Source organism: Hyaena hyaena, unplaced genomic scaffold, assembly GCF_003009895.1.
Source record: "Hyaena hyaena isolate Hyena2069 unplaced genomic scaffold, ASM300989v1 scaffold_62, whole genome shotgun sequence".
Lineage (NCBI taxonomy): Eukaryota > Metazoa > Chordata > Mammalia > Carnivora > Hyaenidae > Hyaena > Hyaena hyaena.
The window spans coordinates 1927774-1950763 of record NW_024080694.1 but is presented as its reverse complement, the minus strand read 5'-3'; the positions used below and the strand labels follow the sequence as shown (position 1 = coordinate 1950763).

Here is a 22990-nt window from a genome sequence, read left to right as displayed (position 1 = left end):
TTTTTTTTTTTTTAGAAAAAACGTAGTGACTTGCAAAACATGTTGCCAATTTATATCACATTATTAAAAACACACCAACTTTTCCTACTAGGAATGATAAAGTAATTTTGAAATATATTTTAGGCCAACCATTCAGTATCAAACAAATCAACAAAACCCAAATCTAGTCATCACAAGATCATATTGATTAAAAATAATCAATTTTTCAAACAAAAAGCTATATCTTTAGCTATTCTACTGTAAAACTTTTATCAGAAATGAATTTCATGGTTAAAGCATTAAGCATTAAAAAAAAGCTCATCATCTTAAAATTCAGAATGGCCATTCGGGGCACTTTGAAAGGTTTCTATCTATATAAAAATTTTAAGTGATGCTATGATTTTTGCAGAGATAAAATTTCCTAAAAGAAGCAGGATAAATATCATTAAAGTTAAGGCTTGAGCTAGGTTGGTTCAAAAAGCCTGCATGTCCCCTCTTCTGCCACTAGATGGCAGGAGCACCAGGGGAAAAAAGGCAGAAAACCTGATTACAAGTCCTGATTCTTGGATATCACCTATGTTAGTAGTTACTAATATTCTTTAAGATTTTATTTATTTATTTTAATGCTTATTTATTTTTTGAGAGAGAGAGAAAGAAAGAGAATGTGCATGCACATGCAGGAGGAGCAGAGAGAGAGGGGGAAAGAGAATCTGGAGCAGGCTTCCTGCTGTCTGTGCAGAGCCTGATGTGGGACTCCACCTCATTAATCATGATCATGACCTGAGCCGAAATCAAGAGCTGGACGCTCAACCGACTGAGTAACCCAGGCACCTGTATGTTAGCAGTTACTAATATTCTTTTTGGTTTTTTAATGTTATTTTATTTTTGAGAGACAGTGAGGGGCAGAGAGGGAAAGAGAGAATCTCAAGCAGGCTCCACACCACCAGCACAGGGCCCAATGCAGGGTTCAAACTCACGAACCATGAGATCATGACCTGAGCCAAAATCAAGAGTTGGATGCTTAACCAACTGAGCTGCCCAGGTGCCTCAGTAGTTAGTAATAGCAATATGCTTGAGGAAAGCATCCTGAGCCGATCAGGACAGCTATAGGTCCTTCTCATCCTCCCCACAAATGCACATAAGCTGACACACCACAGTGGGGCAGGGGGGGGGGATGAGTTATGAGCCCGTGGACTACTAACCAGAGTATAACAACCACTGTGGCCTAACCTCATACTTCAAAAATAAGAAGCCTCAGGTCCAGAGAGGATATGATCGTTGCCCAAAGGAGCACGAAGCTAGAGGCAGCAAAGACCAGGCTTCAGACACTCATCAGCAGCGTCTTAGCATATGAGGATGACAGCGTAGTTGAGTTTTTACTCTGTGTGTTTCCAAGAATTTATGTGTACGTTTCAAACACACCAATATTTCTTCTTCTGCAATTACCATTTTTCTCCACACGGGTTAGGGGTTTCACTCCCGAAAAGACATCAGCGAGCTCCGTCATCCGCTCTGAGCCTTCCTTCTTGTAATGCTCCCATTTGGCTTGCTTTTCTGAAAGCATTTGCTTGAACATCTGTTGAAAGAGGCATAAGAGATTTGCTTACTTAAGAGGAAATCCAAATGAGGCAGTTTACAAAGAAAGCCCTGAGTGAAACCCAATTTATTATAAAAATATATGTCTAAAAGTAACATTACCCCTGACGTCATCTCTTTTTTTTTTTAATATTTATTCATCTTTCAGAGGAGAGAGAGAGAATGAGCAGAGGAGGAGCAGAGAGAAAGGGAGACACAGAATCCAAAGCAGGCTCTAGGCCCTGAGCCGTCAGCACAGAGCCCGATGCATGGCTCAAACCCATGAACCATGAGATCATGACCTGAGCTGAAGTCAGACGCTTAACTGACTGAGCAACCCAGGCGTCCCCGCTGATGTCACCTCTTAAGCCGCACTACCTTGTACAAACTGAAAGGCAAAGCTAGACCACTGCATTGGTTTTCAAACCAACTGCACATAAACATCATCTCATCATCCGGATGGCTTTAAAGTGTTGGGATTCTCAAGCCTCTCCCCTCCCCCCCGAAGATTCTGGTTCAGAAGGTCTTGGGTAGACCCAGGAACCAGAATTTTTAATGTGAAATTAAACTTGGTGGCCAATGCTCGAAGGTCCCTTTCCGAGTAACAATTTCTGTGGTTGCATCTATTTTTAAGGTAAGGGAAGGCTGAGCATGATCTTTGTCTGATGAGTGGAAAATGAAAAAATCTTTTCTTTTTGATCACACAGCAAGTCTGTTTATTAATTCACTCTTTCATAAAATTAAAGTCCTGTAAAGAGTCGGGCAGAGAAGGAAATGGTATAACTCAAGGTTTTGCTTTTTTCTCCCCCCTTGAAACAAACTTTGAGAACATATTTAAGGTATGCAGCAAAAGGGCAGGGATTTACTTTGGTGGGCTCTTAAGAGGTAAACATGACAGTACACTGATTTTTCTCTTAAGAAATTCTTCATTCCTCAGCATCGGAATGAATGTTGAAAAATGAAGACTTCATTGTAGATGAAAGGATCAAGGCTGGTGGAATTCTGTGGGGCCAGAGAAAAGAGGAGTCTCAGTAATCAGGCAGGATGATTAAGCAATGTAATACAGGGTGAGGACAGTAGGAATTATTTACAGAGTCCGTCCTGTCTTTCTGAACACCTAGGATCGATCAATGCCATTTCACAAAGCAGCAGTGACAAAAATAACACTGCGAGGCCTTCATTACAGACCAAATGGCTTGAAGCCCTTCAAACACTCATTCCCAGGTTGACCTCACAGGTTTCATATCTGGGAGGATAGAATTTGGGGCAGGGGATGGTCCCTAAGTTAAGAGATGCACTTTCAGAAAAAGATTAGAAGAAACACAGGTCTAATTAGTGTGTTTCTAGAAGAATCAGAAGGTGATTCTAGAAAAAGGGCTGGGGTGGGAGAGATGGAGATAAAGGTTAAAGAACCGAGCTGAAAAGTTGGACATTAAACACATCTTTGTTTTGCTCAATTTGTACTGGGTAGTTGTTTTTATATTTTTACTAGATCCTTCTCTTCTGAAGATCTTTGTTGAGTTGGTCTTATTTTCTCTCCAACAGAACAGACAGAAGGAAGCTGCCCATTCGATTCCAACGGATTCCAGAAAAGGATCAATGATTAGAAAAGCAGGCGTGGCCGGACAGATGACCCAGCTCTGTCCCGATCCCCACACAATGACACTGAGCTACAGAACTCTTGGGTAACTGGCGCCCTGCTCAGGGTCCTAACTGGACGCACTGCACTGATCCCTTGGGGGCGACTGTCACTTGCCTCTGAAGTTTGCTTTGACCCACAAATAAGATGCCTGATTCCTGCTCCTGGATCTTTCTTGGTTTCTCATCTTGGCTTAATCTGTCTCTCTTCCCCACTGTACTGAGAGCTCCTTGATGGGAGGGACATGCCTTGTTCATTTTTAAAATCCTAGCACCTAGCTGGGAAAAGAGCAGGCATTCAGTAATGACTTGCTATTGAGAGGGAAAACATTAACATTATTAAAGAGATCAAAAAGGGGTAGCGTTTCTCTGATCTCAAAAAATTATATCCAGACAAGTCACTGAATAGCACTCAACGCAGGCACTAGCATGCTGTTAATAATCAGCATGTACTTTTCCTTGGCGACTTAATGAGGGAACACAGTGTCCTCGCATACCTAGAAGATTAAGAAAAAACCAGCAGACTGATAACCAGACTGAGGCAAGGTGAGTATCAGTTTGGAATGGGCCTTAACGTCCATGGCTAGCTCCTGGGCCCCCAGATCCACATGTCCAAGGTTACTGGTTATAGAACCCAGGCCCTCCGGGGTATCCATCAATTTTATTATGCCCACAGAGGCTCTTTTAGCCATAAGACTAACCAACCTCAGAATTTCCTTCAGGGAGCTCAAAATCCTTAAGATCCTTAAGCGGGCCTTGTTTAAATGCAAATTGTCCACCCTACATAAACGCCCTTTCTAACAGGTTCTCATGGCTTTTCAGATGAAGACTGACATCCTACAAGGCCTACATGCTCACCTTTCGACCTCATTTCATATCATACCATTTATCTCATTCTCTCCCCTCTAGCCAACTGGTCTTTCTGGCTTTGAACTGGTCTTTGAGCTGGTCATGGTGGTCCCTACTCAAGAGGATGTGGGCGTGTTCTGTCCTCTGCCTGCAATGGTCTCCAGAATGCTCCCGACCTTTGTCTTAGCTAGACAGGTTCCTTCTTCAGGTCCCTTCAGAAGCTCTTGCTTCTCCTCTCAGGGAAGTTAGGGACAGCATCTTTGATATTACATACTCAGAGAACTATGTTCCTTTCCCTCGGAGCATGTATCTCAGTTTGTATTTATGCTTTCATTAGGGCGATTCTCTGACTAATGTCCATATTCCTCGCTAGACTGTCACCTCCATGGTCCTGTGCAATTTTCCCCATCACTGTATCCCCAAAGGCAGTAGGCACTGAATGCTTGTTAAATGTTTAATCCTGTCTTTTTGGTATAAGAATGATCACAGACAGCTAGAATCTGTAGCCTGAATCAGAGACTGTTACTCGTTACTAAATCCTAATCCTTTTAAAAAATATTTTTAAGCGCAGAAAAACTAAAACGCTGGTGATTATTCATTAAAGATCTTTACCTCTTTGAGTATAAACTCAAACTGCGCAGTGTCCAACAGCAATTGAAAGAGGATCTTGGGATTGTATTTAGAGTCTGTTAGAATCTGGTCCTTGATTTGACGAAGGCGTTTATTGTTTGGGTCATAGGCTAGAAACAGGAAGAAAAGAGTTCCCAATTTACTCACTGTGCAGAACATATGAAATATAAGATGAATTCTTACAAATGTTCCTTCATTTTCGCTCATTTAAGGCATTTAAAAGGTAATAAGCAAGATGTGAATCAATTACATATGATAAAATCAATTACAGTAGATCTATACTGTGAGGTAAGGACAACCAAATTTTTCAACGTGACAACTGGATCTGACATCCATGTTGGTAATGTCATCCATGATACCGTTGAATGGAGAAAAAGCAAGCTGCAGAACAGTATTCCAAAGCCTGGGCGAAGTGCCTCCAGGAGGTCAACAGGACTATAAAGAATATATGCATTCCTTCCTGCACATCATGATCCAAGCACGTACAAGCTAAATAAGCACTTATTTTTCTCACGTATGACTCAGACAGGTAAACCGTTTGTTTCTGGTAAACTATGACCTTGTGCAATCAGGTCAGACAACTGCCAAGCACAGAAATGGAAAACAGATGGGGTTGGAGATAAGCATACAGAACACTGGCAAGCTGAGGTGTCCCTGGAAGGGTGTAAATCCAGGAGACCACTGGTCCCCGGAATGCAGGCACGGCTGTCAGGCATAGCCCCAGGGAAGGCGAAGAGGAGTCACTGGAAAACCACAGTTGGCTTTATGGTAGGATAAAGCAAGGGTTGTTTATGTGCCTGAGAATGTAAGACTTTGGTAAAGATTATAAATGGAGTCAGCGCGCTAAAATCCTCAAATTAGAACTGAACTTTATGGACTGACTAAATGTGACTAACACCAGATCCATTAGATGATTAAACCTCAGCCATGGTGTTCATGCTGTAAGTGAACTGTATATTGGAGAGGGACTGAGGCAAAGAAGCCAAATGAAAAAGCAAAACGAAACTGGAAAGCAGCATTTTTGAGAAAGATTTAGTAGCTGGAGATTTCTAGGACGAAGAGAGAAAGCTGAGGAGAAATCCCACATATTTCCAAAGCTACGAAGGATGAAGAAGTCCACCTCTTGTTTTTTGCTGCTGAGCACCCACAGGAAGTGGGACCAGATGGAAGCTGGAGGGAAGGTTTTGAGCCGGAAGAGTCGTGAGCCAGACTCTGAGTTACCAGGGGAGGCTGCAGAATCATCTGGAGCGGACAGTTTACTTTGAGACACTGCCTTATGTGAAGGAACAAGTGTTGAAGGCAGTACTTGCCTCAGGGTGGCTCTCAAGCAAAGTTTGTTGATGAAAAACAAAACGGAGGAGGCCTTATGGGGCTGTTGGATGACAATGGCTCTTAGCGGGAAGGGCACGCAGCTCCGGGTGAGGGAAGCCATTGGGTAACCATCACTGACCCAGGCTTCACTAAGCACGAAGATCTGTGTCAGCTCTGAACGGGCTCACGTTAGTCCAACCTACTTATTTTTCCGTTAAACCAGGAGTTTTTTAAGTCATAGGCTCATGGACCCTGTGGAGACATTTCATACAATCTGTGAAACAAGTGAACGTGACGGCCAATGGCGTCTCCAACAGGACTGTGGGCCACAAAACGTTAGACCCGATCTACCTTTATGAGGCGCTCAGTTTCGGCCCGTTTATCAACTCTGTGGGCCCGTGTTTTCCTGTACTTGCAAAATCATACGTCCCCTTGCCCCCCATCATTTCTCTAGTCTAGAACTTCTTTTTACTTCAGAATCCTTCCTGCCTCCCATGTGCAGCCTTCCCCAATCACCTTCACCCCACCATCCCAAGCAACATTTCTCTCCTGCTCAGGACGAAATCCCACCAAGGGTGGAGAATCCCACGCATCTGGCTCTTATTTACCGGCGTGGCTCTTGAATTAGTTTCCTGCTGTAACAAATTACCACAAACGTAATGGCTTAAAAGGACACAAACAGCTCCAGAGAGGAGAAACCTGAAATGGTGTCACTGGGCTGAAATCAAGGAGGCAGCCGGCCTATGCTCCTTCTGGAGGCTCTGGGGGAAAATCCTGTGCCGTTACCTTTTTCAGCATCTAGAGGCCACCTTCTGTGGCTTGTGGCCACGTTCCATCTTTAAAGCCAGGAATGGACTGTTGAGGCTTTTTCATGACACCACCTCTCTAGTTCTGACTCTTCTGCCTCCCTCTTCCTGATTTAAGGACTCTTGTGATTCTACTGGACCCACTGGGATAATCCCGGATAATCAATCCTGACAAAGGGGCTATGCAGGTGGGCTGCTGACTTGTCCAAGTAGATACAAAAATGGCTAACTTCAAAAGCAACTTGATTCTCATCCAAAGGCCAAACTATTTTTGCAGCACGGGGCATATCTTAGCTCTGAAAGCCTTGACGTGGAGCCACACAGATGGGCACACCTTTCGGCCATTACCTGAGTCTGCCGTGTGAAGCATCAGCCATCGGATGGCCACATTACAGTCTCTCAGGCAGTTCAGGAGCCTTGGGATATTGTCCAGGACCATCTCTTCCCTTAAGTACCCTTCTTTCAGAAATTGTTGCACTTGAGTGTGCACTCTTTCACTGACGGTAGCGTATCTGCTTGACTTTGGAAAAGAAAAACAAAACTTGAATTACATTTTCAAAAAGAGAAAATTACTTTCCTAGAAAATGAATTCCTATACAGATGAACCCATTGAAAAATAATAACCTTTCTGTAGGAGATGAAAAGCATATGAACCATAGTTGGTAAGGCTCAAAGGCAAGTGGTTTGTTGGACATTTTTGAAAAGAGCGTTGGACTCAGAACCAAGAGGATCCTAAATCCTGCCTCTAGCTATGATAAGATATTGGTGTGACTTTGGAGTCAACCTCTCCCTACTGGTTTCTTCAACTGTCAACTAAAGAACCAGATCAAGTGGTTCCCAGGGCCCCTTCTATTTTTAACTTGGATGGAAAAAAAACCATAAAGGCTCAACTGCCTATTCTTCCCATAATTATTGACAAAGGAGGCAGAGCAAAATATCTGGGAGAAGAGGCTTCTACGGGCAGATGAGAACACAACAAAAATACACCTCCGTGTAGTTTTCAATCCAATGAATTTTCAAACCAGCCTTTGGGGGACTTTGGTCTTTCTACTTTCCTTGAACCAAGAGTCACATCTTAAACATCATTAACCTCATCAGGTTAGTTTAAAACTATCACAAGGTGTTTCGTCAGAGGACTCTGAAATCTTCTTAAAATGGCACCAGAGACAAAATGCAATTTTGGAAAGTAATTATAGTAATGAAAAAATTAATGCTCTGATGCCAGTAAGCACTGGAAGCACCACTTTCTCTAATATATTTCCAGGAGACATGCCAAAGTTGAAATTATTTTGTGCATTATTTATGGAATTCAATTTACTTGAATAAAACATGCCGAAGTTCTTGGAGTCAATGTCGTTCTATCTGCCCTGGGAACTCAAGAACTCAGCCAGCCAGCTAAGGAAGACAACCACTTAAAAATGTCAAAGATACTGCCCCAGAAAAGATTTTTATTGCTCTATTTACTTCGGAATTTCCCCCTGCCCTGTGTTCTTATCAAAGAGACAGACTGTGAGGATTTAAACTTTAAGGAGAGGAATGTCTTCAGTCTTCTTGCTGGTTTCACACATCAGAAATAATAAATGTAAATTACAATGACCTCTTTCTGCCCAGAAGTCCTGTCCCTGTGCTTTAATAAAAACACCTTCTTGCAACAAAAACAAAACAAAAAACCAAAAAAAAAAAAAACGACTTACGGTGACAGGACATACTGCATATGCTCAGTTACCATCCTCAACATGCATCCTACCAATGAAAACACTAAAATTCCAGCTACCCATGAAAGCCATTCGTCCACAATGACGTGGTCTTTAGCAAGAATAAACAAAGTCAGCTGGGGACATGTGACATACTGATATGTCTTAGGATGCTGAATCTTAGGACCCAAGGCTCCCATTTACATATGCCGTATAAGTTAAAAGGCCTGTAATTACCTATCTTAATAGGGTGTGCAAAATTCGCCTTTCATTCATCATTGCACTAAAATGTCTATGTGGACATTTTCCAAATTCCTTGGAAACTTTACTCATTTCCTACCCCATAAAGCAGGCTTGTAGCTGTGACAGAATCCTTCTCCATTGGCCAGCACCCACCTGTTCTCTGACGTTTGAAAGGTCCAGAGTATTGTTTAAAGCAGTTTTTGCAGCTTTGTAAGGATCCCAAGCGTCCGCTAGATTAACTGTGATCCCCATGTAAATACTAATTACCTGAAAGAGGACACATTCATCCAGGATGTTAAATACTGACTCCTTTGGAAGTAAAATTACAGAAGACACTGCCCACTCCTTCTGTTTCAAATTCCACTGCAGTGAAAAACCCTGGTTTGCCAAAGATATGGGTAAGCGTTCTTTCTTAGGGGCACTTTGGAACAAAGGTGACGAGAGCCATTCACTGGAAAATGACTAAATCAAGGTTGACAGAAAAGCAGGCTTATTCAACAGTGGCTTTCTCAAACACTTTCACCTCAGCCTTTATGCAACTCAAAGCTACTGAAAACTCCAAAGGACTTTTTTTTTTTTTCAAATGGAGTTATATCTATTGATATTTCTCCTATTACATATCACAACCACGACATTTCAAAAAATACTTATTAATCACTTTACATAACACACCCATTCCATGATAACGTAAAACTATTTTTAATTAAAAAAAAAATCAGACTAAAGGATTCCAAAAAAGTTTTGTGGGAAGAATGGCATTGCTTTTCCAAGTCTCTGCAGCATCTGGCCTGAGCGATGACCTTTGAACTTCCGTAGTTGGTCTCCTGCAGCACCATCTGCCTCGGAGCCTCTGGAAATGCCTTGAGGACTTGGAAAAGCGTGACAGGGCACGGCACAGAGCACTTCACTCTGTTTCTACCTCACTGGCCCCCTGAATGAGACTTGGGGACCCCTAGGGCTCCCCAGTTCACTTGAGAACCCTTCGACTAAAGAAAACAAAGTGTTACTTTTGCGATTCATGTTTTTTAAGCGTTTAACGTTTATTTTTGAGAGACAGAGAGAGACAGAGCATGAGCGGGGAAGGGGCAGAGAGAGAGAGAGAGACATAGAATCTGAAGCAGGCTCCAGGCTCTGAGCTGTCATCACAGAGCCCGATGCAACAGGCTCAAACTCATGGACCACAAAATCATGACCTGAGCCGAAGTCGGACGCTTAACCGACTGGGCCACCCAGGTGCTCCTACTTTTGCGATTCTTTACCTACCCACTTAAGTCTGTATAAAATGGAGATTATTTGTCCCTTGAAGCTTGGCTCAGAGTTGCCTGTGAAATCCCGAGGTCTGGGGATGCTCTCACTTCGGTGGGAGGGGCTGAGCAGGGAGGCGGATCCCAGCTCAATTTCTTTAACAGTCACTGGGCTTGTCGTGCTGCCCTTTTCTTCTGGAATCAGATCTGGTCGTTTTATTTTTGAGAAAATTTTCCATTCCTTCAGAGTTTTCCAATATATTGGCATAAAGCTGTTCAGAGGTTTTCTGATAACTTCAAAAATTCTTTATTTTATCTTGGGTCTGCTTTTTCAATCTTAACATATTTAAACTTGCTTTCTCTCTCCCTCTCTCTGGTCAGTCTTGCTAAATATCTATTTTATTGCTCTTCAAAAAAACTAGCCTTTGTGGTATTGATCTTCTCTTCATTCCCTTTTTGTCCAGTACATTCCTGTGCATATACTTACTGACTTCCTTTCATTCTGTGTTTTCTAGCTTCTTAAGCTTAATCTCTAACTCATTTACTTTTTTTCCTTAATTTATTTCTGAGAGAGAGAGACAGCATAAGCAGGGGGGAGTGAGAGAGAGAGGGAGACACTGAATCCGAAGCTGCTCCAGGCTCTGAGCTGTGAGCACAGAGCCTGATGCGGGGCTCAAACCCATGAACCGCGAGATCATGAGCTGAACCGAAGTCGGACTCTCAACCGAATGAAACACCCAGGCGCCCCTCATTTATTTACTTTTTAATTTTTGAGTAATCTCTACACCCAAGATGGGACTAGAACCCACAACTGTAAGATCAAGAGTTGCATGCTCCATTGACTAAGCCAGCAAGGTGCCCCTCTAACTCATTTTACTTTTTCTTGTTTTTTAAATAAAAGTATTTATGATTATATATCCACCTTTATCTTTTTTAATGTTTATTTACTTTTGAAAGAGAGAGAAAGGGAGAGACAGTGCAAGCAGCTGAGGGGCAGAGAGAGAGGGAGACACAGTATCTGAAGCTGCTCCAGGCTCTGAGCTGTCAGCACAGAGCCTGACGTGGTGCTCAAACCCATGAACCAAGAGATCATGACCTGAGCTGAAGTTGAACAGACCGAGCCACCCAGGCACCCCTACATTCACCTTTAAGAATGGGTTTTAGTCATTCCCATTAGTTTCTCTTTGTAGTGTTTTGATATTTCTTCATTTATATTGTGATTTCCTCTTGGAAACAAAAGTTTTTTCCAAACACTTAAAAATATCTTTAAAGTGTTGGTTTCTAATTTAATTGATTTGCAGTAAGAGAATATAGTCTGTAGACTAACATTGGCTTTTTAAGTTTTCTTGATTTTGTCATCTAATGTTACCTAATTTTTATATATACCCTTTCAAGTACACATGGAACATCCATTATGTATTTTTGGGAGAGCAGGATTATATATAGAAAGGTATATTAAAATTTCCAATCATGATTATGGTTTTCTCAATTTTTATAGGTTACTTTGAGTTTTTGCTTTATGTATTGCATGTCACGGTATGAATTTACCTTGGATTATTTTTTTCTAAAATTTTTTAAAGTTTATTTATTAATTTTGAGAGAGAGCATGGGTGGGGGAGGGAGATGGAGGGGGATTCAGAGAGAGAGAGAGAGAGAGAGAGAGAGAATTCCAAGGAGGCTCTACACTGCTAACACAGAGCCTGATGTGGGGCTTGAACTCATGAATCATGAGATCATGACCTGAGTCGAAACTGAAGAGTCAGACACTTCACCAAGTAAGCCCCCAGGCGCCCTGGATTATTCTTTTTTTAAAAATCTTTTTTAATGTTTTATTTATTTCTGAGAGAGAGAGAGAGAGCGCGCGCGCGCATGAGCAGGGGAGGGTCAGAGATAGAGGGAGGCACAGAATCTGAAACAGGCTCTAGGCTCTGAGCTAGCTGTCAGCACAGAGCCTGACGGGGGGCTCAAACCCACGAACTGTGAGATCATAACCTGAGCTGAAGTTGGACACTTAACCAACTGAGCCCTCCAGGTGCCCTGGATTACTCTTTTTAATATTTTTAAATTCCTTTATTTTTACCAGGTCAGGGGTGTTTTTCAGAAGGGTCTCTTGTAAGCATCACGTAACTGGGTTTTGACCTTCCTTAACACTAAACTTGTTACTGTTTCTCATTATAGCACTATGGCCAAAACTCTTTATTAAGCTTAGGCAAATGAAACCAGATTATCGGAGTTTTCCTTCTGCTCAGCTCCTAGCTAATAAGCATGATGTGTTCGTGGAGAGGAAGCATCACCTCTCACTGAAGGCTTGCTATTCACAGTCTATGATTCAATGGCTATTATGAAGTAAAATAGAATCTGCTCCCTGAGAACAGGATCCAACTCACTGAATTTTATTAAAATCTCTATGTACAAAGAGAACATCTCATCTACACTGAGTATGTTAAGTTAGCCTTATGTTTTTAAGAATTGAGTTTTGGGGCACCTGGGTGGCTCAGTTGGTTAAGCGTCCAACTTCGGCTCAGGTCATGATCTCATGGTTTGTGAGTTCAAGCCCCGCCCTGGGCTCTGTGCTGACAGCTGAGAGCCTGGACCCTCCTTCAAGATTCTGTGTTTCCCTCTCTTTTTGACCCTCCCCTGCTCATACTCTGTCTCTGTCTCAAAACAAGTAAGCATTAAAAAAAAAAAAAAAAAAAAAAAGAATTGAGTTTTGAGTGACACAATGTTAAAAAGTCACTAGTGCATCTCTGTGGTAATACAAACAGTAACAGCCCTACTAACCAATGTTAGCTTACAGATAGATAAAACTCGTTATTTAAGTAACACTCTTATTCATAAAACAGAGTAAGTTTGCAAATTTAGATTCATAAAATAGAAAAGAATAAAGTAATGCATGTGAAACAGTTACAATTCAGCAGCAAAAGCAAGATACATTTTAATACAGGGTTTTACCTTGAGAGTATCCATTTCAGAGAAGAAAACCAACCCATGGGTTCTTCACGAAATTTTATCGACTAATTCCCTCATGTCACGATTTGTAAGATTTTCCACAGACTTAGAGTAGTTTCACCAATGTGACTTTGTCTCATTATTTACAACATTATGATCTCTGGGCTAAAGGCCAAAAGAGCGCAAATTTGGTTCCCTAACAGGGTTATTACAGAGGAAAAAAAAGACTACTGGTAATACTTGCCCAGTTGTCCGGAAAGTACTTGTCCACAATCTCTCTCATTTTTGCTTGATGGGTGTGAAGAATGGCAGGTTCAAAGTAGAGGGTCACGTACAGCATGGCGGCCTGAGTCGCCAGGGCCGTGCTGCGGTGTTCGGGCAAAGGATACGCGGAGACCTGCAATGCAGAGACACACCCTGAAGCGGCAGCTGGTGGTAACTTGGGAACTGATACACGTGCCAGGTAAATGATGTGGTTCTGGGGCTTCCCAGGCTCTCGAGAGCCCATCCCCTCTGTGGGTTGGACACTGCGTGCGATTCTCAGACTGTGGCACCGTTAGAGTACAGCACCACCAGATCCTTCTTGCTAACCACACAGCGTTCTCTCCCTCTAGCCCCTGACGCTGCTGCAACTTGAAGTCTTTGCCTCAAGAAAAAGAAAAATGTTTTAACCCCATGTCTCCTGCTAGTTGTCCATTCCTGGCTATTAAAAAAAATTTTTTTTAACATTTATTCATTTTTGAGAGACAGAGAGAGACAGCATGCCAGTAGGGGAGGGAAAGAGAGAGAGGGAGACACAGAATCCGAAACAGACTCCAGGCTCTGAGCTGTCAGCACAAAGCCCGATACGGGGCTCAAACTCATAAACCACGAGATCATGACCTGAGCCAAAGTCAGATGCTTAATCGACCGAGTCAGCCAGGCGCCCTTCTGGGACTTTCTATCACAGACAATCTCCCAGAACTGACAGACCCCACATCCTGTCGCCATTTTCTCACTTCCTGTTTATTCTACAACTCCATGGAGTGTGACCTGCACCCTCACCTATTCTCTCTTTAAGTCACTTATCACCTCATGATCACACTGTTCAACGGCCTCTTTTTCACTCCCTCACTTCCATTCTCTCAAGTTTCCCAGAGGCCACTCCTGGTGCCCTGCTTTGCTGGCCGTTCCGCCACCTGCCTTTCAGGTGCTGGTGCATCCCAAGGCTCCGTCAACACATGGGTTAGTGACCTGGCTGCATGTAGCACACGTCACCTCGAGGACACAACCAGAAAGCGAGGAAATTGCTACGAGGGAAGACACAGCGACGTTGCAGGGAACCCACAGGCAGGAGTGTGGCCAGGCCACAGGAAGAGTCTGGAGCTGTGGGCCAGAAAACCTTCACTGTTCCCACCCTTGATGTGTTTGCCCCCTTCCTCTTGCCCCACACTGTTCTCCTCACACGTGGGAGAATGAGACTTCCCCCGAACTCTAAATTCCGCGTGTTATGAGTAAACTCATGTCCAGATGGTGTTTCTGAGGTCCCATTCCAAATCCCCTGGTGACAGGGAATCTGATCTGTCCTGGGTCAAGTGACTGCCCTGGTGGAACCCGCCATGAGCAGGGCTGGGGGAGGTCTGGGCAGAGTGGGGTGGATACACGGCACCCCACAGCTGACGCCCCATGTTTGTACGGTCACTCGCAGAGAGGAAACGGAAACTTGCTGCCTTGAGACACAGACAAGATGAACCCGGGAGGAGGCAGAAGGGGTGAAGACAGGCAGCGAGGAGTAGTGTGGTCCCTGGAGTCATACAGACCCAGGTTCAAACTAGAGTTCTGCTACTTGGTGACATGGCCTTGTGAAAATTACTAAGCTCCGCAAGGCTTATTTTTCTCAACAGCAACATGAGGATAATGTTCTCTCCTCTGCAGGACTGTTCTGAGGAAAGAGAGAACAGTTCATGTAAAGATTGACTATGATTCTGGTTGATACTGAATTCTCAGTAAATGGCAACAAAGATTCTGAAGAGCTAGTATCTGCACGTAGCTTCTCATTTTGATCTGTTTTTCAAAAAACACACACACAAAAACCTCTTTTATTTATACTTACAATAGTCACACAGAACACTAACGGTACGTAAAGAACCGGGTAGAGTAGCCGTGCTCTGTGATAAATGATAGCCGCTGTTACAGGCCCAATCTTTAGTAAGAAAAATACCTGGCACGCAAAATTATGTCTTTTTTTTTTTTTAATTTTATTTTTAAGTAATCTCCATAGCCAATGTGGGGCTTGAACTCACAACCCTGAGGTCAAGAGTTACGTGCTCTGCTGACTGAGCCAGTCAGGAGCCCCTAAAATTATGTTTTCTTCATGAAATTGAAGTCACATGGTAATTTTCTTTGGTGCTGCTTAAGTGAGCAATACACATACTGGAGAGAAAAGGGAGGCAACTTCCAAATGTTAGAGGGCCTTCACAGCTCTGCTCAGACTGTCTTCCTGCTAAAGTGTCCTTACGCCCCCTTTGTCACCCGCTGCCATCCCTGCTGTACGCTCCATGGCACCCTGTGTCTCCCCTAAGCTACCCTTCACCTTGCTTTACAGCAATTCCTTTACTTGTCTATCTTCTTTCCTCAGCTACAAGCTCATTATGGGCAGGGACCATGGCGTGCCTTTGTCAGCGATGGCCCCCCAGCACCCAGCTCGTGGACGGGTATGTGACACACACTCAGTAACTCTTGAATGAATGGCCAAGAGCACGCATCTTTTTTCCAAATATAGTTCAAACTAAATCCTCTCCCTAAAGCCTCAAATTCTGCCCAAATTATTATCCCTCTTTCCTCTACCCTCCTATAGTAGAGCTCAAAAATTAAAAAAAATTTTTTTAAGTGCTTTTATTCTTTTGAGGAAAAAGGAAGGGAAAGAGTAATTGGGGAGGAAAGTGAAATCAATCTTTCAAATGACTAAGATCTTGATAGATTTAATCCCCACCTGGTTGTAAATATCATCAGATCTCAGTCGCCCAATGACCATACTGATGAAGGCTTCATTGATAGGCACTCTCCGGAAATAACTCTCAGGGTAGTTGGGTGGTCTTTTGGATCCTGGTTGGCTGGAATAACCTGTACTTCGTAGCAGTTTACAAATATCATCCATGTTTGAATCCGCAGAAGATCGAGCAGCGCTGAGCCACATTCACAATGGGAAACAAAGGGCCAAACAAACCACATGTTAGAAACTCAAAAGTCCAAAAGAGCAGATTTTCATTGTAACTTGACTTTATGTAGTTTTACATAAGACTTTTGGTCAATTTATATTCCTTAAGACTCACAACTGCATTTTCAAAAAGCCTGTTATAGCAAACTTATCAGATGGGGTTCTTACATGTATGTATAGTTAGTTCTACGTTGAGGTCCACAATCCCTTTCCTAAAATCTTTTGGGCTGGATTTGTTTCAGCATATGGCATTTTTCAAATATAAGAAATCAATATGGTGCGTAGATCATATACAACACTTCAGCAGGGTCTCAATTAGCATTACATGATCAACACACAATATTTCTACAGCAGAATTTATGAACAGTTGTGCAAATGAGATAAATAAGGACTATTTGTAGCCTCCCATCTGCTCTGAGTAGGTTTCGACTACAAATGACTTCAGGTGAGATCAGGCTTCGCTGCCAAAGGGGTTACTATGCGCATGCGTGTGTGTGTACATATGCATGTATTTGAGAGCTCTCTGGATTTCAGAGTTGCAGATAATGAATGTGATCCAGTATTAACATTTCATAAGGTAAAAAATAATTTAAAAGACTACATCAACATGAAGTGAGATATGTAATAACTGTTGCTTTTTGTTTTTGTTTTTGTTTCTTGGCGAAGTGTACCTTCTACAGAGATCGAACCAAAACATTTGTGATTTTCAGGGTGGTGTGGAGTGATAATCCCTCAGGGAGACTAGACTCAAAGAATCTTAGACTTGAGGATAACCTCCTATTTGATACAAGGATCCCTTTTCCCCAACTCTGACTTGGCGATTATTCGGGGTCACTTCAGTTAACGGGTCCCCACATTCTAATGAATTCACTGTTGTGCCCAGAAGAACAAAGATGGATTGTCCAAGCTGGGCTTGATGAGCAAATGCTTTTTTCTTCTTCTTTATGTTGTTTATTGTTTTTGGTTTTCCAGGTACTTTTGGAAATACAGATGAGGGCATTCAAAGTTTGTTTTTAAAAACATGGATGATAAAACACCTCATGGTCAAACTGACATGAATGGATTCTGCGTGCTGTGGACCCTCCCTTCACATATTGACAAAGTGAAGGATGCAGGCTGGTGAAGCAGCCTGCGATGGAGTCACTGCTGACAGTGGTGCCAGGTGTCGTTGGAAAGCCCATGCCCCCAGCAATCCCTCTCTGCTGAGGATCTGTCCCTCTGTCCTATTTATTTTGTCCTAATTTGTAAGTTTGAGAATGTGAATTCTAGGGGTGCCTTGGGTGGCTCAGCCGGTTAAGCATCCGACTCTTGGTTTTGACTCAGGTCATGGTTCATGAGTTCGAGGCCCGTATCAAGCTCTGCGCTGACAGTGAGGAGCCTGCTTGGGATTCTCTCTCTGTCCCACCCCTGTGCGTGCTCTCAATCTCTCTCTCAAAAATAAATAAATAAATATTAAAAAAAAAAAAGGAATCTTAATCCTAGTCTTCATATCTTTGGCTCACATTGCTGATTCCTGCTTATCATTTACTATCTTGACCTTTTCTCTTATTTATTTAAAGTTTACATATTTATTTTAAGAGAGAGAGAACACACATGCTGAAGAGGCAGAGGGAGAGAGAGAATTCCAAGCGGGCTGTGCCTGATGTAGGGCTCTAACTCACAAACCATGATATCATGACCTGAGCTGAAATCACAAGTTGGTCACTTCACCAACTAAGCTGTCCAGGAGCCCCTTGACTTTTTCTTACATTGACTTTGTATCCAGATTTCGACTCACTCATTAACTCAGCACGCTGAAATCTGTGTGGTAGATACTGGAATTACAGAGCTTTAACGTGGCTTCTGGTTTAAGGACCCCATCCCTTGAAGTCACAGCTCTGGACAGACATATGTAACACGTGATCACAATACATGCTGTTGTTTGTTTTGTTTCTACATATATATGGGTGAGAATTCACTTCCCACCCAACCCTGAGTAATATCTTTCCAAAGTCACCAAACAAAAATGACAACAGAAAATTTATTCATGTCCCTACATCTACCAATAATATTTAAAAACTTAAAAAAAAAAGTTCATTAGACTTCCAACATTCCCAAATTTACCTTTAAGATAAAGAAAATTCAGATTCCTTCTTCTTAAAAACTGAGGTACTATCGTGGACACAATGATCTAATAATCTAAAATTATTAGATCTAACGTATCTAATTAGAGATTAGTATCTCTAATAATCTAAAATTATGGTAATGACATAAAATATAGAGTAATTGTTACATTTCTCCACTATGTTCAGAAGAGATAAGAATCTCACGCCTTTCATTCTAGATCATAGCACTGCCGTTCACGACAAAGGTAGTATAGAAACTGACGCTGCATTTTAACCAATGGCAGTGTTTAGGGGGTGCAGCCTAGCCCTGTGATACCTGTATCGATAGTAGGACACCAGCATCCTCTCTCGGACTTCTCCTTCGATCTTTTGGTCGATGACCAGCAGCATGACTCCATATAAGTACAGCGCTTCGCACTATGAAGAGAGAAAGACAATGGCCAAACTCACAGGAGTCTATGTTCTTAGGGAATGAAGTTGAGGGTTAAGAAGAATCATTTTGTTCCTGTTCCTCCTCAAAGCTTCATATTACAAGGAGAAAGCAGACTTTCCCAAAGGGGTCTCACCTCTGTGCAGAATGGGCTTTGCAAAGTGTATGTGAAATAAATTTTAATTTGCAGTGATTACCTATCAATTGGCCTAATTTTGGTGATTTTGCTTGGGACCCCAAATGGAGTCCCAATATTACGAATACGTCTAAATCTTTTGCTTATTTAACAAAGTTTTCCTAGGTGATTATTGTGTTTTAGTTTCCAAGGCTAGAGGTCTGGGATGCAGAAGGTAAAGAAGATGCAGAGCTACACTGGGGAAGTTCACAATCTCTACATGATTTCTACTCACTTGTAATTCTGTTCAGAGTCTACTATGTTCTAATTTCAGATACTGTTGGTTAGAAGAGAACTGTCAGTTTATTTACTTCCCTTTAAAGAAGGGTGCTTTGTATGTCTTTGGGATTTATAGGAAAAAAAGTTGACATTCTTGACTCTATTATAAATGGCTACTGTTACTTACTAGAAGTTGTTTTCCATCCTCATTGAGGAGCACAGTTTCTAAGGTTTGCTGAATATACACTCCTTCATTGAGATCATCTAGATACCTAGAAATGAAATCAAACCCCAGAGTAAGTTATTCGTTCTAATGAAAACTTGAACACTCGAAGACTTGAACTTGAAGAAGGAATATAATGATTTTTAAAAGCTAAGGCAAGATACCAGACATTCTGGCCTTCAAACAGCCTGTGGCCCTTCGTGATCTTTAAGAATGGACTTGTGAGATGGAACTCACAGTGACGAGGGCCACAGGTTGCTAATGCTGGCTATTCCAAGCAGAAAGAATAGTCCCTAGTCCTGATTTATGAATCATAAATCCTTTAGAAATAATGTTATAAAAACATGAAATAGTTTAAAAGCTGCTGAGTAATGAATTCTTAAGGGCTGAAAGGAAGAAAATACTGTGTAGTTAGGGATGAGAGAGAAGGCTATGGTTACTAATGCTATAAAAATAAGCTCCTTTTTCTCCACTTCTCCTATAGAAGATACTAAAATATGATCATAAACTACAGGACTGAAGGCCATGTGGCTTAATACAGAGAACCACCTGATGGCTGCCAGTGGGGGCTGGGCAAAATGGGTGAAGGGGAGCGAGAGGTACAGGCTTCCAGTTATGGAGAGAGCGAGTCACAGAGGCGAAGGGCGCAGCACAGGAGTACAGCAGTGGTAGTGTAAAAGCACTGCAGGGACACAGATGGTAGCATCTGTGGTGTCACTATGCTGCACACCTGAAGTTAATGTAACATTAGGCGTCAACTATATGTCAATGAAAAAAAAAGAAAGAAAACCCTATGACGCAGTACAAACCAAGGTTGCCACACTGTTTCACCAGAGCAGAAAAGCATAATAACACTCTAAAATACTAATGATGACGAGTGCCACCTGAAGGAAAAGGCAATTACGCACAGAAGAGGAACTCAGGCAGGTGCACACGCTCTAGCGCATTCCTTTTCCACTATTTACCATCGGAATAAGCTATTACTGAATTAGTCAATACCTGTTTAAGTCTACAATATATTTGTGCACACTTTGAAAGGCTAGGTAAAATCTGGTCACGATTTCTATGTTGTTCTCACGAAACTCTTCGTCTAAATCCTGCAGCTCCGGCTTAGCCTCCAGCTTGCTCTCGCATAACTCTGGACCCTACGAAGAAAAACACATTCATGTGAAACGTCAATAAAAGCATCCTGATTGGTAGCAATTTCTAAACAGGGTTCCTATGCCTGAAAAAGGGGTATCAGAGATTGAAAGCAGTAGCAACAGAAAGTAACGGAGATAACGGAAGCCTAGGTACAGAGTTCCCTTGAAAGGAACAAAGCTGGATTGTGACCGGGATTGGCAAGCTTTTAAGTGTGGGGTCCTTCACTGTGAAATACGTTACACCACAGTTATCTTTTTGAAAGTTTGATTATATTATGTCAGGGCTTCCACACCAAACCTTTATATTATTTTCATGTTAGCTAATGCTAAATTTGGCATAAAAGCTTTCCTCTTTAATTCTTTCTCTGTAATTACTCAGCCTCTCAGGGTCCCACGCTTCCCAGAGAAAGCAAGCTTTTGTAGGAAAGACAGTGCTAAAAATGCTACGGAGAAGGGTTACCTTAAAATAGCTGAAATCAAATATGATATCTCCATATTTCTGTAGATCGGCTCGGTCTTTAAATCTGAACACAGCAGGAATAAACTCTGAGAGCCTCAGAAGTTCGGCGATGATGGCATTGCCGCAGGAAACAATCCTTAGGATTGCCTGGCCACAGAGGTTGTTCTCGGCCAGGAAGTCCAACATCGTGCGGAGTGCCTGGCCAGGAGGAACGTTCCACTGGCTTCAGAGCTGGGGTCTGTCAATCATTAGATGAAACCGGATCTGCTGACAGATTGGCTGCTCCATTAAAGAACCTGTATCCCAAAAGAAAAGTATAAAAGAAATCTCCATTTTTAAAGGGAGCATATGTAACACATGCATAATATTTATTTTTCTCTCAAACTCACTTTAAAAAAAAGTTGAAACAAATGATGAGTTCCAACATGAGGGAAGGGCATTTATTGTCCACGTCTCTCAGTTTCCCATGTGGAAGGACTTTGCTAAATGAATATGAAACTAAATGGCCTTGTTTTCAATCCTCTATTCACTTCCCCCCATGAGAAGAGATCTGATGTAGCTGCGAGGACGCAGGGAGCATGTGCAGTTCCAATGTGCCCTCCATTGGGCACCGATTATTAAATTTTCCTCACAGGAGTTGTTTTACTTTTGCTAACACTTGTTTTACCTTTGGGAAAAGAGGACTGTGCCTCAAGTCTACTTGAATTAGGGGAGGGAACCACCTTGAAAAACGTGTTTCTCATTCGGCAAACATAGGAGACCCTTGTTATCAAGGGTAAGACGTGCCTGAGAAATACTCCTGAGTGACTCAAAAGTTGGGACAAATATTTCATACTGAGTGGCGGAAAAATTTTGACTAGAAAGGTGTCTTGAAATGATGTCATTGAAACATATGAAAGTAAGTTTCATACTCACCCACGATGGAGAGTAAAATTGCAACAACTATATACTAATTCAAGGAACACACCAAGAATGAGTTAAAAGTTGATTTTGCCAAATTGTGATTTTGATAATACATATCTTGTACTTCATAGCTGATTTTCATAGCATGAGCTTAGAAAAAGGTAATGTTTACAAAGAAAAAAAAAGTTTCAAGCCAGCATTCATTTTTCCAAAGGCCTCTTCCAACTCTTTTTCAAATCATTACCTTTGGAAGTATTAATTTTGTCATCATTTTTGATGTACTTCTCTCCTCTAATTGTTAATTTGGCTAGGTCATCGTTGGTCCGCTTCATGGAAGCCCGACTTATTTTTCAATTTCGTGAAGGCCTGTGTTCTTCCTAACATTTGCACAGGCACTGTGTCCTATCGACACATTAGCGTTAAGAAGACTGATCACCAAAAATAAGAATTCAGCCCAATAGATCCTTTAGTACATGAATATCTCTGAAAGGGAACTCATCTTACAAGTGGTCATTACAATTTTTATGTCCTCGCCAATTTTTACGTTCACATGTCATCATCTAGCTGCAGGGACTCAAAGAGCGAACAGTGAAAGGGTGAGGACCTCACTGAACACAGAAGCAGAATGTGGGAAGACTTTGGACAGGAGAGGGCTTCCTTTGCAGCCACAGCCAAACATTCCCCAACCCTTGTCACATGTTTTCAAAGTTCACTCGTGTTGAGCTACCTAGCGCAGTCATCTTTTGTGTAACCCTTAAAGCTTTTCTTTTTTCCTTTTGTAAGTCTCTTATTATTGACTTGATACTTATAAACATCTTAAATTCCCAGAATGCTGTTGACTCTCCCACATTAATTCCCTCCCTTTTTTCCCTTTCTTCCTGTAGAGGACAGAACAGACGGATCTTTATTTTCTCACTGCCCCCAAAGCTAGGCTACACGTGTGACTCAATTTCGACTAGATATCTGAGGCAATCTACGGTAGACCCGACAGGACATTTTTCCCCCTCCTGTTACAAGGAGAGAAGCACACGAAGAGAAATTTCTCTCCTTCCTGTCTATACCTCTTCTTCTTGCCTTTGTTTTCAAAATTTTTTTAATGTTTTATTTATTTCTGAGAAAGACAGGGGCAGCATGAGGAGGGGAGAGTCGGAGAGAGAGGGAGACACAGAATCCAAAGCAGGCTCCAGGCTCTGAGCTAGCTTTCAGCACAGAACCTGAT

At 42.1% G+C, this 22990-nt stretch overlaps 1 protein-coding gene across 3 annotated transcripts in view; it reads right to left on the bottom strand.

Annotated features, from left to right (window-relative positions):
- The window catches only part of WASHC5 (WASH complex subunit 5), a 61035-nt gene that overhangs the window by 34351 nt on the left and 3694 nt on the right, over positions 1–22990 (bottom strand). For all 3 annotated transcript variants that reach the window (XM_039231979.1, XM_039231980.1, XM_039231981.1), the window contains exons 2-11: positions 20869–21164; positions 20266–20411; positions 19231–19315; positions 18536–18636; positions 15890–16082; positions 13163–13315; positions 8879–8992; positions 7137–7308; positions 4654–4781; positions 1426–1555 (exon numbers count right to left, since the gene is read on the bottom strand). In XM_039231979.1, the coding sequence (XP_039087910.1) occupies positions 1426–1555; positions 4654–4781; positions 7137–7308; positions 8879–8992; positions 13163–13315; positions 15890–16082; positions 18536–18636; positions 19231–19315; positions 20266–20411; positions 20869–21054 (1408 nt within the window). In that variant the 5' untranslated portion in view covers positions 21055–21164. The remainder of the gene's footprint in view (positions 1–1425; positions 1556–4653; positions 4782–7136; positions 7309–8878; positions 8993–13162; positions 13316–15889; positions 16083–18535; positions 18637–19230; positions 19316–20265; positions 20412–20868; positions 21165–22990) is intronic.